The sequence below is a fragment of the Camelus ferus genome, chromosome 6, assembly GCF_009834535.1.
Source record: "Camelus ferus isolate YT-003-E chromosome 6, BCGSAC_Cfer_1.0, whole genome shotgun sequence".
NCBI lineage: Eukaryota > Metazoa > Chordata > Mammalia > Artiodactyla > Camelidae > Camelus > Camelus ferus.
In genome coordinates this window covers 85776109-85792711 of record NC_045701.1, presented here as the reverse complement: position 1 = coordinate 85792711, position 16603 = coordinate 85776109, and the positions used below count along the sequence as shown (strand labels likewise).

General features: G+C 49.8%; 1 protein-coding gene across 1 annotated transcript in view; it reads left to right on the top strand.

The window, feature by feature from the left end:
• Nucleotides 1–16603, top strand: part of SYNE3 (spectrin repeat containing nuclear envelope family member 3) — a 90147-nt gene that overhangs the window by 22092 nt on the left and 51452 nt on the right. The window contains exon 2 of the mRNA XM_032482575.1: nucleotides 16189–16346. Within this exon, the coding sequence (XP_032338466.1) occupies nucleotides 16203–16346 (144 nt within the window). The 5' untranslated portion in view covers nucleotides 16189–16202. The remainder of the gene's footprint in view (nucleotides 1–16188; nucleotides 16347–16603) is intronic.

Here is a 16603-nt window from a genome sequence, read left to right as displayed (position 1 = left end):
TCCAAAAATGGGCAGAAGACCTAAACAAGCAATTCTCCAAGGAAGAAATACAAATGATCAATAGGGGAGGGTTTGTTTCTCACAGGAATGGGCGTTTAAACTAGGTCTGTTTAAATGGCCCTCTTAGTTTTTGGATTTTGATTGTTTCTTTAAAAAAAAAACAGCTTTATTGAGATATAATTCACAATTATAATTTGCCCATTTAAAGAGTACAAGTCAATGCCTTTTAGTATATTCACAGAGTTGTACAAAATCACCAGTCATTTTTAGAATATTTTTATTACCCCACCAAAACCTAATCTTTCCACCGCCCCAACGCTAGGCAACCACCAAGTTACTTTCCGTCTCTATGGACCTGCCTGTTTGACACATTTCATACAAGTGGAATCACACAATATATGGTCGTTTGTGATTGGCTTCTTTTGTATAGAATCATTTTTTCAAGGTTTCTATATGAGTTTCCTTGTAGCCTCATCATTACTTCATTCCTTTAAAAATTTTTTTAATTGAAGTATAGTCCGTTTACAATGCTGTGTTAGTTTCTGGTGTACAGCATAGTGATTGAGTTATACATATGTTCCTTTTCATATTCTTTTTCTTTATAGGCTATTACAAGATATTGGATATAGTTCCCTGTGCGATATAGTAGGACCTTATTCTTTATCCATTTTATATAAAGTAGTTAGCATCTGCAAATCCCAAACTATACCTTTTTATTGCTGGATAATATTCTACAGTATGAATATAACTTATTTATCCATTCATAAATTGATGGACATACGGGTTGTTCCCACTTCTTTGACTCTCATGAACATTGTGTATCAGTTTTTTGTGAGCATATGTTTTCATCTCTGTTGGGTATATACCTAGGAGTGGAATTGCTGGATTCCATGGTAACTCTGTGTTTATTCATTTGAGGAACTGCCAGGCTGTTTTCCAAAGTGGCTTTATTTTTCATATTCTCACCAGCTGCCTATGAGGGTTCCACTTTCTCCACATCTTTACTGATACTTGTTATTGTCTGTCTTTTTGATTGTAGCCATCCTAATGGTGTGACGTGGTATCTCCTTTTGGTTTTAATTTGCATTTCCCTGATAGCTAATGGTGTTGAGTATCTCTCATGTGCTTATTGGCCATCTGTATGTACCTCTTCTTTGAAGAAATATCTATTCAGATCTTTTGCCCATTTTATAATTGGGTTTTTGTCTTTGTAGATGTAAGTCCCTCATCAGATAGATGACATGCAGAATTTTCTTCCATTCTGTGGGTTGTCTTTTCCCTTTTTGATGGTGTCCTTTGAAACACAAAAGTTTTTAATTTTGATAAACTCCAGTTTTGTTTTGTTTTTTTCTTTTATTGCTTGTGCTTTTGGTTTCTAAGAAGTCATTGCCTAATCCAAGGTCTGGAACATTCAGGCCTATGTTTTCTTCTAAGAGTTTTATAGTTTTGGCCCTTACAATCTGGCCTTTCATCTAGTTTGAGTTAACGTTTGTCTATACTGAGGTAAGGGTCCAAGTTCATTCTTTCACATGTGGATATCCAGTTGTCCCAACACCATTAAAAAGTTAAAGTTAAAAGGACAATTCTTTTCCCATTGAATTGTCTTGGCGTGCTTGTTGAAAATTAATTATCTATAAATGAGAGCTGATTTTTTTTTGTTATTTATGGATCATTTTGAAGAAACATCATACTTCCCCTCAGAGGCATAGGATGTACTGAAAGATGATTCTTGGTCACAGCTCTGCCACTGAGCTGCTGCAAGGTCTTGGATGGGTCTCTTTCCTTCTCTGAGCCTCAGTCTCCCCATCTGTAAAACGGAGCAGCAGGATAAGAAGATTCCTAATGGTCCAGTTGTTACCTGCTGAGACTTAGGGAGGTTTCTGGAACACCTTTCATTGCCCCTTGGGGTGTCTCAGGAGGCCTGGCCCTGCAGCCTGAGATCTGGAGCCAGTCTGAAATTGGGGGCTGTTTCAGCACCCGCTATCCGGGCTCCATGAGAGCCAGCCCTGCCTTTCTGAGAGGGTGGTGTCTTGCTCACTTAGCCAGCAGCACCGCCGTCCTCCTCCGCGCCAGCTGTGCTCCAGGCCTGTGTCTGCACAGCAGATGAGAGCAAAGTGTAACGGAAAGACAAACACATCAACAACAATCTGGAGCCGAGTGGGGTGTGTCATTTGGCGCTGAGTACCAGTGCAGGGGCAGGGAGGCAGATGGCAAAACTCGGCTCGCAGACAGGGCCCCTACGTGAACACTTGCTCTGGGCGGTATCTGAAGAGTGGGAGACTGAGCTGCGCAGTGCAGCCACCATAGAGAACTCTTCACGCCTCTTATCTGCCATCCAGCAGCACCTACTTCTTACTCACATCCAGCCAGCCCTAACATGCTGACCAGGTGGCTGCGGACCACTTGTCTCCAAGTAGGGCGCTGTGGTTAAGGGGAAATCTCCGGAACCAAGGTGCCCGAGTTTTAGTCCCTGCTTTGCATGCTTTGGGGGAAGTTATTTAACATCTCTGTGCTTTGCTGCCTTTATGCTATGGGGCTGATAATAGCACCTCCCTGGGAAGGCATTTGTTTCTAAAGCACTTTATAGTGCTTTAGAAAATGGGCTGGCACAAAGAGGCAGCTCTTATTAAGGTCTCCGGTTATTACAGGTTGGAATTGTAGCTTGGAACAGTGTAGCGTTGACTCCAGTATGTGCACCGGCTCCACAATTGGTTATTACAGGTCCTGGCTGTTATACATCGTAACAAGGTAACATGGTACAATTAGCCCTCCAGTTGCCAGTCATTATAGTTCTGTGCATTTGAATAAAGCAGAGCTTCTCGGCAATGTCTGTTTTCCCTATTAACAGCTATGCTGTTAGCCAAAGTTCCAAGGTGAATCACATATGCCCCTTCTCTTCCGAACAATTTAAAGCTTCCCCGTCTTGGAGGGGATGCAGGTCAGGCGGTGATTCTTGTTCTCACTTGAACAACAGGGAGACTGGAGTTTGGGAGCCAGTTAGTGGCAGAGCCTGCACTGGAATCCATGCTCCCTAACCCCATTTTGGGGTCCGCTCTACCTGCAAACCATGGCCTGAAGGAAAGCTCTGGTTTGGGGCCTAATAGAGTCTGTGCTGATGCCTGCCCTTCCCCGATCCCTGCGTTCCTCAAGTTTCCCTGAACCTGCAGCATGTGTACACTAAGGACCAAATAAGGCTGGAGAGATGCTCCTTCTGGCTCCACAATTCTTCCTGTTAATAAAAAAGACTAGAACTAACCAGTATGAAGTACCTACTAAGTGCAGTGCCCATGGGGGTAACTATGATTATGTTTTCCAGATTTATCAGTTTGCTCACAAATATTTGTGAGCACCTACTATGTTGTCAGTATCTTGTTGATTTCCATCCCTGATGCTAGGAGAGCCCATGGCAGCCCCATGAGTTGTTGAGCAGACTTCCAGGTCCTTTTTGGGCCAGGGACCTGCAGGAACATGGAGTAAGGGCCCTATGGAACCTCTCTTGGGAGCTCAAAGAACCCCATGCATGTGTGAGGGACTTCATTCGTTTATCTGTTTTTACACACTCTTGGCTGTTGGTTCAAGGAGTCAGCTGGCAGCGCCATTGGAATTGGAGCAGGTTCCTGTTGGCTGAGTGTCTCCTCGTCACTCAGATCCTCACCCAGCTTCCAGCCAATGGGCCCAGCACTGAGCACACCAGTAGACTTAAAGTAGGAGGTGCCTGGGAAAGGCTGAGTGCAATCTGAAGCTTAGTAAATTGTCCTCAAGTACAAATGCAAAAGTCAATCTGATGGTTCACTGTTTGGGACTGCAAATTAAAACCACGATGAGTTATCCTTACCTGCCAGTTAGAAGGGCTAAAATTTTAAAAAACTGACCACAGAGGGGTGTATGGGAACTGGAACTCTCACACGCTGCTGTGTGTGAAAAGCGATGTGGCCACTTTGGAAAACAGTTTGGAAGTTTCTTAAAAATGTAAACATACACCTGTCACATGATTCAGCCACTCCACTTTTAGGTATTTTTGCAAGGGAAAAGAAAACGTATGTCCACACAAAAGTGTTCAAAAGCAGTTTTATTTGTGATACCAACCAGTGGTCTCTGCATGCTATGGAATGCTACTCAGCGACAGAAAGATATGAGTCATTGATACAGGCAACAACATGGATGGATCTCAGTATAATTACACTGAGTGAAAGAAACCAGGACCCCCATCCCCCACCACAAAAGAAAAAAAATATATATATATACACCCTATATCATTCCATTTATGTAAAAACCTCCAGAAAATGTAAACTAATGCCTAATGACTAAGCACACCAGTGGTTGACTGGGACCGGGCGTGGGCAGGAGGGAGGGACCAGAAATGGGTCCAGGAAGCTTTGGGGTGAGGGACATGTTCATTATCTTGACTGGGGTGATGATGTTATGGGTATGTATGTGAAAACTTGTCAAATTGTGCTGTTGAAATGTGTTTCTTGTTCATCAGTTTTACCCCCAATAAAGCTGTTAAAAATAGAAGCAATCCCATCCCCAATCAGTCAATACAATGAATCTGACCCTGCTGTCTTCAGAGTACGCGTTTGCGCCAACAGATATGAACAGAAAACACAAACAGTGCGGTCAGACTGCTGGGTCCCGTCCCGGACTGGCGGCTACTAGCCTTCCCTACTTCCCTAAACCCGGTTTTCTCACTGTGAAATGGAACTGGTATGGTACCTCCCTCCTAGGTTGGTTGGGAGGAGAAAATGGGGAAATCCAGAGTGTTTAGTAAACAGGCAGTGAGTTTACAGGCAACGTGCACAGGGCCCCGTGGGGACCAGGGAAGGGACGGGTCATTTCTGTGGGTGAGAAGGGAGCTGGAAAGGTTTCCCCTCTGAGTGGCTGTGAACTGAATCTTGAAAGAACAGGGAAGAATCTTCTAGAAGGAGATGTAGTTGCAGGGGTGGGGGGTACTTCCCAGGCAGAACTAAGCTGGGGAGGCAGCACACAGACTCTAAGCTTCTAGAAACTTCTGGCAGTGTGGTGCAGCTGGCACGCTGGGATCAGAAGCACCCTGCTAAGTTAGGGCTGTCTGCTGGGTGGGAGCCTCATCCTTGAAGGTCCCCGAGGCGTGGTGGCTTCATTCTCCAGGCCTGAGTTCCTCAAATTGAGATATGAAGAAGTTACCTCCAGAGATGATGTGTTCTAAGGGAAGTTTTGAAATTTGTACCTAACACAAAAACAAACAAAAATTTAATGCAATGCTTTTGAATTGAAAGACATTTTCATCTAAGTAGAAAGCGCTCATTTCCGAAGCCCTCGATAGGAGTGGTTGTGAGCATGTGTTATTGTGCAGCTGTAATGTTCTTTTGAAAAGGTCTGTTCACGCATCATTCAGGTTTGAGGCCACAGGAGGGACGTGGTCACTGTTGTTGAGCTTGCTCCCTTGGGCTGTGGTGTAGACGGTCCAGGGAGGGGGCGCTGGTTCCGTGGGAAATGCTGAGGAAGGTAGGGCAGGCCAGGTGACTTCAGAGATGACTGTTGGAATCGCCCCTCTGCGGGGAAGATTCCTACCTGGGGAGAAGGTGTGCGGCGCTGGGGGCCTGGCATGTGCCTCTGATTCCCAGGGCCAGACAGAGGCCTGGAGGGAGAGGCATGGGGACATCTGTCACTGCCATGCTGTCATGGATGCTGTTGTTGGTCACTGGAAGAGGAAGGTGAGGGCAGCCCAGGGACGAGGGGCCAACATCCCGTCCTGGAAGCTCCACCCCATTGGCCAGATCTTCTCCAGGGAGGGGCTTTGGAGGCTGGAGCAGGACCCGGGATGGGCCTTGCAGCAGGCCAGATGGAGCACTCTCTGATGGGACAGGACCTTGGAGGTTTCATCTACAGAGCACTTAGGAGTGTGCCTGGTGTTTCCACTGCCGAGGTATGGGGTTGGGCCACGACCCATAGTGTGAAAAACCCAAACCGACGTAAAGCTAGCGAGGCCAGCTGGGCAGCATTGACTGGCCTGCCCCGCCTCACCCCTGCGGCCTGTGGCACTCAGTGTCCCAGCCAGGCCCGGACTAGTCCCCTGTCGCCCTGCCCATCGCTGCTCTCTGACCCGCAAATGAAGGCCATTCCCTGCCTGTGCAACCTCTGACTGCCCCTGGCCACACCGCCAGCAACCGGCTCGGACTACTGGCCAGGGCTACCCACAGGATGCGCCTCAGGTTTGCGGCCTCTGATTGGCTGCCCTCCCAGCAGCCTGAACCAATCACGCTTGGGTCCGAGGAGCTGAGGCCCCACCCCTCAGAGCCTCCTGCCTTGCCCCAGGGATGCCTCTCCTCTCCGGGCAGTGGGCCTTCTGCCCCCGTCCCTCCCCTCCACCCACCTCCCCCGGCATTCTCTCATAGTTGCCCTGTGCATTCTCTCCCCTCCCAGACATTATATTTGACCGTACATTGCAAGGCCAGCCTTTCCCGGGTGGACATTCTCCCATCCTCTACAATGTGCCTTTTGATGAAAAGCTTGGGTTTCATTACTTTCAGAGTGATTGGAAATGCTGTTTTATAGTCAGTTATCTGGTTAGGAGGTGGGCCAGAGAGCAGGGGTTTTCACTACAAATACCATTTATCCGTGATGGCAGAGCTGATTGAGAATCACTCTCAAAGCACTTGTCATGAAAGCAGTCATTGGCCTGTCCCCTTTGTGGCCGGAATTGTAAAGTGGACCCCACAACACTGTTACTAAGTGGGGTTCCTTATTATAAATATTTACAAGCCTGTGGACTGAGGGTGGGTTGTGGCGCCCTGCAGCCTGTGTGATTTTGGTTCTGTCCCTTAATCTCTCCAAGCCTGTGGTTGCCTCTGATGGGGTGAAGCTCGGTAATTGTTCCCAAACTCTATATCTAGCTACCTTGGAAGGTTGCTGTAAGATAAATAAGATAGCGTGAGAGTTCTGGGGCAATGACCAATTAAGATGCTGCTGAGAGTTCCTGTCCCTGCTTCTTTTTTTTTTTTAACAGTAAGTTTGTGGTTTCAGTTTTTTTTTTAAATTGAAGTATAGTTGATTTACAATGTGTTAATTTCTGGGGTGCAGCATAGTGATTCAGTTTTTCATATATATATATATATATATATATATATATATATATATATATATTCTTTTTCATTATAGGTTATTACGAGCTATTGAATATAGTTCCCTGTGCTAGACAGTAGGACCTTGTTGTTCATCTCTTTTGCATGTAGTAGTTTGTATCTGCTCTCTCCAAACTCCTGTCCCTGCTTTTCACACACTTTGCTGTCAGAATCACCTTCTGCAAATGCCAGATAAGAGAGAAACACCGAGGGCCATCCCTGTGCTCTGAAGGATGCTCTGAGTCATGGCCTATCCACAGTATTGTCTGCAATAAGTAAACAAAAAAGGAGCTCCCAGAATCCATTTGGAATAGGCCTTGGGATTAAAACCAGCTGCCCGCTCATCCCTGCAATTCCATCTGCGTATATGAGAGCAGCGGGAAGGAGTAAGGGTGGAACTGTGTGTGGCGGGGCAAGAATGAGTCACAGGAAAGGCGAGTGTGTCACGGGAAAGGGAGTATGCCCTGTGCCAGGGCTCTGGGTCAGTTTGCAGCGGGGGCCCCGGCCAGGTTGACAGAGTAGGCACACCAGGCTGTTTATAGGTCCTCCCATGGGAGCTGGGGTTTTCTCAGGTCTGAATCCTGAAACCTTCTGGGTTCCAGAGCAAAATGCCAGAGGCCAGCTGGGTTGGCAGGGGGCTGGGATGGCTGGACAGCGTATGACTGAGGCTGCCTGGGAGCTGGGGCCTCAGTTTAGTGTCTCCAATTCTAGATTCTTGAGCTGAGGACCACCAGATTTATACCCTGCAGTCACCTTCCTGGAGCTTAGATGCTCATAGAAGACGACCCACAGAAGGCTGGCTGCCCCAGGCTCCTGCATTGTATAGACTGCTCTCAGTAGGGTTCCGGGGGGTACAGGCAGAGGCATGGAAGCCAGGTAGCAGTGTGTCTAAGAGCAAAAGCCCTGGACTCAGGCCATCCTGGGTTCAAGTCCTGCCCCACTATTTAACATCCCTCTGACTTTGGGCAGTGTTCTTAGTATCAGTGGTCCTCAGCTGGGTCTTTGTGGATAAATGAGTTAATAGCTAAGCCCTTTATTATAGAGTCAGGACTGTACAGAATGCCAGATACATGTGGGCTGTTATAATGATTATTGTCCATCCTTTTGTTTTTTTTGATTATTGTCCATCCTGAATCCACCACTTTCTGACAGGATATTTGCCTCACTGAATCTCAGTTTCCATCTTTGTCAAATGATACTAACATCAACCATATAATAGTCACCACTGAGCCTGACTTTGCCCCTCTCTGTGCTTGGGAGGGGTTTGGTGTCATGTTTTTGACACGCCCCCTAATGGGATTTGGTTGCATCCTAATAAGCAAGATGCTTGGAGCCTCTGGATCACTGAATGGCATGCGATATTACCGTATTTGCACATCCCTAGAGAATTTTCAAAATTGCTGTTATGGTGTTGGAGGGATGGAAGCAGGGGGCTTGTCCCAACTTGGTCGTCATGGGGTGTCCACCCCTCACCGGTGGCACCACAGAGCCAAACAGGGGCCTCTCTCTGCAGCCTCAGTTTCGCAGGCCCAGGAAGGGGAAGGGAGAGGAGGGAGGGCTCTAATCTCATTGGCCCCCAGGACACAGGGCTCTGAGCTCTAGTTTGCTTCCCAGTAGATGGCCAGCGTCAGGCTATTTTGTTGGCACCAGCACCTTGTCCTTTGTCCTGCAAGGCTGACCAAGTTGCGGCTTGGCCAGTTGCATAGGCAGCCTGGAATCAGGGCAAAGGGACCTGGTGTCCTTTCCTATCTCCAGATGGGCAGCCTGTGCAGCCCTGGCCTGGGGGATCTCCTTCCTTCCCATCCCCTGGGTCACTGGAGGGCTGGCCCCTGTGGGCTGCGTCACTCCGCCTCCCCTGTGCTGGCCAGGGGATTTTTCCCATGGACAGCCTCTCCGCCCTGGCTGGGGTTGGGCCTCCTCTGGGACTCTAGCTCCTGCTGCTCAGAGCCTCCCAGGCCATGTCTGGTCACATCACCTTCTGCCTCGTTGGGGGAGGGGCTGATCTCTGGGTTCTCTTTTGTCTCCTGGCAGCTTCACCCCGTATAGCCAGGTCCCTCTGGTTTGTAGCTGGACTCAACATGGACTCACTCTGGCTGGTTGGACCCTGTGCAGTCAGAGTCGCTCTCCTCCCCGAGGTAGTTCTGCCGGATTCCCCAGTGTGCGGTGGAGTCGGGCTTGGTTTGGGAGGCAGTGTGGTCTCGGGAGGTAAGCACAGGCTTTGGAATCCGACAGAACAAGGTTCAAGTCTTAGTGCTGCCCCAATGGCCCTGTGCCCCGGACCGGTTACTCCAGCCTCAGGGTTCTTGTCTGTGATGGGGGAAGGTGACAGCATCCCTGCCCGCTGAGCACCTGTTCCTGCGTGGGTGCCCCATGATCGCCCAAGATTCTCTGAGGAAGGTGCTGGTGGGGGAAGGAAGCTCTTTTGAGGTCCCCTAACTAATTGGCCAAAGCTCTCAGCCCGAGCAGAGGCCCCGCTGCTCTGCCACCTCCTGTGTGACCGACCTCTCAGCTCGGGGACGCCACAAGGACTGAAGGGACGACTTGTAGACAAGTGCTGAGCATGACATAGTCCTGTCATCACTGCAGAAACCTCAGTGCCCTTCCCTCTCTTCTCTGGCTGGCTCTTTTTTTTTTTTTTTTTTTTTTTTTTTGGTCTCTATCACAGTTTCCAGCACCCTCTGTCCACCACACACTTCTTTATAGTGTTTCTGTCTCTTCGTTCACCCTGAGCCTTCCCGTGACTCTGACTAAGCTCTTCCCCTTTGACACAAAGGCTTAGGCCTGGAGCTCAGATCCTGGAAGCTTCTCGACCTCCCTCGAAGTACAGCCTCACAGTCCACTCCTGGAGAAGCCGTGTCCCCAGCCATGCCCACGGGTCTTGCCCGCCTCCTTGGATGCATCAGTCTCATGGGGTGATGACTTTTGAACCAGGTTCTACCTGGGTGCATGTTCTGTCTTGAGTCCGATCCTCTGCTCCATCGTCTGCCCTGACCCTGCTTGTCTGTCGTCAGGGAAAAAAACTCATTTCTCTTTCAGTTGTATTTTGTGATAACCACATGGGATGCTGAAAACCGAGGCTGTTTCCTTTCTAACCGTCTCCTCCGGCAGACTGGCGCCGCCAGCCTGAATCAGAAAGGGCCTGCATCTCTCTCTGGTTCCCTGGGGACAGCCCAGAGACACACCCAGAGCCCCATTCCCTTGCTGCCTCCAGCCACACCCCAGGGCTGCTTCCCAAGAAGGGACTTAGAAATGGAAACAGCTTTATGAAAAATGCCTCAGCACTTTTTTTTTTTTTTTTTTGGCCAAAATGTTTGAAAAATGCACGGTTCCATTTTTTTAAATCCTAGGTCCATTCAACCAATCCTGGAAGGACAAATAAACTTGCCAAACATGAGAATTCCCCCCTCCCTCCCAGAGAGGCCTACTTGTCCTGCTCACCCCCACAGCCTTCTCTTGTGGTCCTCAGCCTCGGGCAGCTGCCCAACTGGACACTGACCACATCTCCAACCGCCTCCACCCACTGCCTGGTGAGGGCTTCCCTCTGCCCCCACTCCAGCCAGGGTGACCCGCCTGAAGCTTAGAAATAGTCTTGTCACCGGAACTGAACACTCGCTGGCTCCCTACTGCCCCTAGGGTCTGACCGAGCCTCCTGGACAAGGCTCTGAGGCTCTGCTCTGGTCCTTCCCCTCCCCGTCCAACTTCTTTTATTGCCTCCCCCTCTTCCCATCCCCCAGCATGCCCAGTGCCTCCCACTCAGCCTGTGCCCCCCTCTCCCAAACTCACTTTGGCCCCTCTCACTGGACACAGAGCCCCACAGGCCAGAGCCCCTGGTTCATCTCTGAATCCTCAGGCCCCTGCAGCTGTCGGGATGCACAAATGCCTTAGTCCCTGGCCAGTAACCCCCATTCTACCCCACAGCCAGCCTGGGATGGTGTGAGAGCTGCCATCTGGATGTAGGTTCCTAAGGAAGGAAAGCCTTCCTCCTGACACCTGAGGAATTTGGGGGTAAAAAGCTTCCAGGTATGGGGTGTGTTCCAGGCACTGGGTGGGAGGTTTTCCATTAATCAACCCTCGGTGTTGTCCCCATGCTATGGTCTGAATGTTTACACCCCCCCCAAATTTGTGTGTTGAAATTCTAACCCCCAATATGATGGTGTTAGGAGTTAGGGTGTCTGGGGGGTGATTAGAACGTGAGGGTGGAGCCCTCGTGAATGGGATTAGTGCCCTTATAAAAGAGACCCCACAGGGCTCCCCACACCCTTCCTCCACCTCCATTTGTATGAAGATACAGTGAGAAGTCTGCGACCAGGAAGAGGGCCCTCACCTGAGCACCCTGGTGCCCTGATCTCAGACCTCCAGCCTCTAGAGCTGTGAGAAGTAAATCCCTGATGTTTGTAAGCTACCCCATCTGTGATATTTCCTTATAGCAGCTAAATGGACTAAGACACCCCATTTCCAGGTGAGGAGATGGGGGCTCAGAGAAGTTAAGTGACTGGCCGGATGTCACACAGCTAGTAAATAGTGGGGCCAGGGCCAATTATTGGTCTTTCTGGCTTCAACATCTGTTCAATGGGCACATGCCGGTGGGTCACAGAGCCAGTTAGCATTCCCTTCTGGGGCTCCCTGCAGCTGCTGGTTGCAGCCTTGGACCCTCTAAAACTGGAGTCGGCAAACTGTAGTCCACAGGCCACATTGGGCTAGTGGTCTATTTTGGTGCTGCCAGTGAATGTGTGTTTCTTTCTTTCTTTCTTTCTTATTTTTAGTGGAGGTACTGGGGATTGAACCCAGGACCTCCTGCACGCTAAGCATGCACTCTACCACTGAGCTATACCCTCCCCTCTTGGTACTGCCCGTGAATGTGGAATGGGTCTTACATTTTTTAAGGGCTGTGAAATTAAAAAGGAATATGCAGTAAAGACTGTATGTGGCCTGCAAAGTCTAAAGATATTTACTAACTTACCCTGTACGAAAAAATGTGCCCTCCTGCTAATGTAAAAGATTCTCAGGAGCATCTCCTTTGGAGATAGCATGGAGGGTAATTACACATGGCCCTGGGAGGCCACTCACCTCGGCCTGCCTTAGAGGGGCCACGATGCTGGAAGGACCCGGACCAGGCTGATGGTCTGAGTGCGGAGGCTGGTCCCTAGGTCCAGCTCAGGGCCGGGCTTGGCATGGCTCACGGAGATCTCAGTAATATGGACCTTCTCAACCTGCAACCTCAAAGACCCTCAGAGACCCTCTGTTTAATTCTCACAGTGTGCAGAGGAGAGACGAAGCCCAGAGAGGCAGAAGGACTTGCTCAGGGTGAATGTGCAGATTTCCAGCACAGGGATCTTTCCCCCACTGTCCCTGTCTCATTTTGGAAGGCTGCCCACCTTGCTCAACCTAGTCCTGCAGGTCTGCTCCTGGGCTTGTTCGTTCCTTCAGTCGGCATTAATGAAAGGCTGATAGCCAGGATCGCCAGCGCTGTGGTGCGGGGGTCAAGGTCCTAAGGCAGCGAGAGGGGAGGTAGGCCTGCACAGAAGAGGTGGTTGGTGGTCACAGGCTCTGGGGTGCCACACTGGGTGGCAGTGCTTGGGGGAGGGGACGTGCTTCTAGCAGAGGGAACAGAGATCATGGCCTTGGCTGCGTCAGAGAGGAGGCTGCATGCTTAGAACGGCACCTCTGTCCTGGGGTTGGCTGTGGAGCCGTGGGAAGAAACAAGACTGGAAACAGGGTCAGGCTCCGGGCTTAGGGGCCTGTTAGAAGATGATGCTGTGACAGGGTGATGGCCAGCTGGATTTGGGTTTAGAAAGCCCCCTCTGGCTGCTGCCTGGCGGAGGGAAGGGAGGAGGCCCAGAAGCTTATTGGACACAGAGGAAGTCCATGAGCTTTCAGTGAGGGATTCTAAGGAGGGATACCTTCCTGGTCCTTAAATCAGTCGTGAGCGAGCTTTTCTTGAGCTGATCATTTGCTTTTAAACTTGTGTAAGGAAACAGGCTCTCCTTTCCGCTGGCCATTAGCAGGGTTAGAGCAGGATTCTCAGCCAGGTCCATGGACTGACAGGGAGCTACAGATAGAATTTAGGGGCCCATGAATTTGGATTGAAAACCTACTATATTCTTATTGCTACTGACCTCTAACTGATGGCAATTTCTTCCATGATGCAGGCGGCAAAACCAAGACAAAGCCCACTCTGCCATTGGCCGTGGCTGTAACTTTGTCACGTGTATTTTTATGTTGCCTCGACATGTAGTTTATGCCCATCACTATTTCAAAATTCTGATAGCTGTTAGACCTATTGGTATAGGTGCTAATAAGAAAGTGTGTGTCTTATTAACTCAGTTTTTAGTATTTTGATAACTAGGTTTAAATATGCTTGGTTTCCTTTGTAATCCTTGCATTTTATTCTCAGCCTTTAAAGCCTTCATTCCAAAAAGGGGTCTGTGGTGAAACCACTCCCTGCCTCACATCCCCCACCCTGGCTCACCGCTCACCCATCTGCAGCCCACCTGCCGCTCACCCACCTGCAGCCTGCACACGTCTTCAGTGTGTAGCTTCTCTTCTGGGGGCTTCTTAAGGCAGGGGTGGTGCCCGCTCCTTTGCTGCTGGGGTTGTAGCCTCAGGCCTAGCTAGGAGCGGGTGCTTAATTTCTGTGGGTTTCACTGAACGGGAACCAAGCGGTTTGGCAGAACAGGCCAAGAGGCCCCGTCTCTCTCTCTCTCTCTTTTTTTGAGTGATAAATTCTTTTTATTACATAATTTGTAGTAGTCGTGTTCTATCAACAAGGTCAACAGAAACTTGTAAATATTCTGCTACATAACACACCATACCTACATATTCCCAGTCTCCTAAACTCTGCCTGCAACCTCACCAAGCCCACAGGGAGTGACCCCGCATTTGAGATGAGAAGTCCCCCAACCAAGGCCGATCTGTGGGTCTGAGGCCCACCTGAGCCTCGACCCACGCCACTGGACCCCTTGTGCCCCACTCAGCGTACCTCGGGGTCTCCAAACCACCACGCCTGACGTGCCCTGGCCATTTCCAGCTGGAAAAAGGCTTCTCCAAAACCTTGCTGCCTTTTGGTGCTTAGAGCCTTCCCCGCATCATGTCATCTGAAACCCTGGGAGCTGGTTTCTGCTCCTCCCCTTCATTGCTTTGTAAAAATAAAAGCTGAGCTTTTGGAAGCCAATCAAGTCACACACTAGACAAGAGATTAAAGCCACAATGAACCAATTTAAACGCCTGCACATTCTAATATGCTTTTCAAACGAGGCATTCAAAGGCAGGGAGTGGCTGCAGGGAGTGAATTAAATTGTTAGTAAAAAAAAAATCAAAACAGCTCTGGAAGGAAAACAACACATTGGGAGAGTGAGCTCTGAGCCCAGGTCCCAGAGGGCAGCCCACCCTGGGTCGCCCACTCCCTTCGCCACAGCCCATGTCGTCCGTCTGGTGGCTGAGTCTGCCCAGGGCAGGGCCTGGGGAGGAAGGGGCTGGGGATGCCCAGATGCCCAGTTAACGCTTGTTGAATAACTAACTGGTGATTGAGAAGGAATGGCCAACAAACAGTTCAGTTAAGAAATTATTATTGTTTTTTTCTTAAAGTAATGATTGCCTCTTCTGGAAAATTCACAGACTGCTTAAGAGGAAAAATCAGGAAACAGAAAAACTTCCAACTGTAGTTCCACTAACCAGACAACCGTACTTAACCACGTGGCCTTCAAGGACCTCAGGCCAGGAAACGAGAGGCCTGAGGTCGCATGGAATGCGGCTTCAGCCACTTCTGCCCACACCTCTCTTTCCAACGCAGTCCCAAGAGAATTATAATGGCGAGAGGATCAGAGGTTTTTAGTGGCTGTTTTGCTTTGTTTTTTTATTCGTCGTAGAGATGTGACTACCAAGGGTAAATTTTGTTGCATTTTTTGGCATTATCATTATAGCCTGAGAATTCTTCATCACAAATTCATCTCAGGCATCCTTTTTGTTGGCTGCACAGTATTCTAAAGTGCAAGTGTGTGATACTTTATTTCCTATTATTGGGCATTTGGGTTGTTTCTAGTTTCATTTTGTTTTGCCATTTTAACTAATGCTGTGGCTGGTTTTGGGCGCATCAAACTTTATACCAATCCTGGGCTATTTCAACATTTGCAGAGGACTTACTCTGCACAAGGCATTGTGGGAGACTGGAGGATAAGCTGGATCCAGCCCCTCCACCTAAGGTGCAGATATAAATAACTTTAATCCAAAGTAGGTTATAGTTGCCGTAAGCGGACAACTAGAGCTGGAATACAGAAGGGTTTGTCCTGGGCTTAATGGGATTTTAAGAAAGTTACAGGAGAAAATCTGAGACTTTGCATCCACAGCTAAAAGGTAAGGGTAAGAGAGGAGGGACGGGACAGCAAAGGGGTTGGTTTAGCAGGGAGAACTATGCCAGGAGGCAGGCATCGCCAAAGGCAGTGTGTCTCATCTCAAAGGCTAAGTCAGTTGACTACTGTTGGCACCCAGGAAGTAGGTGGTGCTTAGCTCAGTCCAAACACTTAGCAGTAACTGCCTGGACCCAGGTTGATGGAGTAGTGACAAGACACCAGGTTAACGGCGGTCCCCAGCCTGAGATGTTAATTTCAAGTGAGGCGCAGGGGCTGACGTCAGCTTGGCTGATGCCAAATATTGTGTTTCTTAGGATCCATTTAGATCAAGATTCAGTATCCGTCACAGACATCTCAGACTGTGTGTTCTGGGACCTGCTGTTGGAGAGATTTCAAACCAAAGAGACAGATGAGAGTTGCCCCCAAGTCCCAAGGTAGCGTCAGAGGGGAGCAGGGAAGTGACACAAAGAGACTCTGCCAACCCAGCACCCTGGGCCGCTCTCCCTGCCCAGCGACCGGAGAGGCCAGACCTGTCTTCCTCGCTGCCCACTTCCAGTCCTTTGGCTCTTTGACAAGCACGGTCGCCTCTGGCTGTGTCACCTAAGTCGGAGCATCAGAGCACCGGGAGTCCCCAGGCCAGGCTCTGCCACTCTCGCCACCCCATCCGCCGGCCTGGGGCCTCTCCCCAGCCGCCACCCTGCATTCTCGCCAGCCCGCCTGATCTCATGCGGCCCTGTCTTCAGCCCCCGCAGGTGCCATGACTCAGCAGCCCCAGGAGGGCTTCGACAGGAGCGTGGAGGACGCCCGGGAGTGGATGAAGGCTGTGCAGGAGCGGCTGCAGGTCAATGACAACACCCAGGGGCCCCGCGCGGCCCTGGAGGCCAGGCTGCGGGAGACCGAGGTACGCACAGGCCTGGCTTTGAAAGCCCATGGCCTTGGCCGTGTCCCTCTCAGGCCTCAGGTTTCCCAGCTGTTCGAGTGCGGAAGTGGGCTAGACCAGTGTTTCTCAAACTTCGATGCCTTTGACTTTCCTGGGGCGTAAGTGCAGGTTCTGAGGCAGGAGGTGGGGGTGGGCCCGAGATGGTCATTTCTGACTCGCTCCCAGTGATGCTGCTGCTGTGGATCCTAGGACCACACTTTTATATGAGGGTCTAGAGC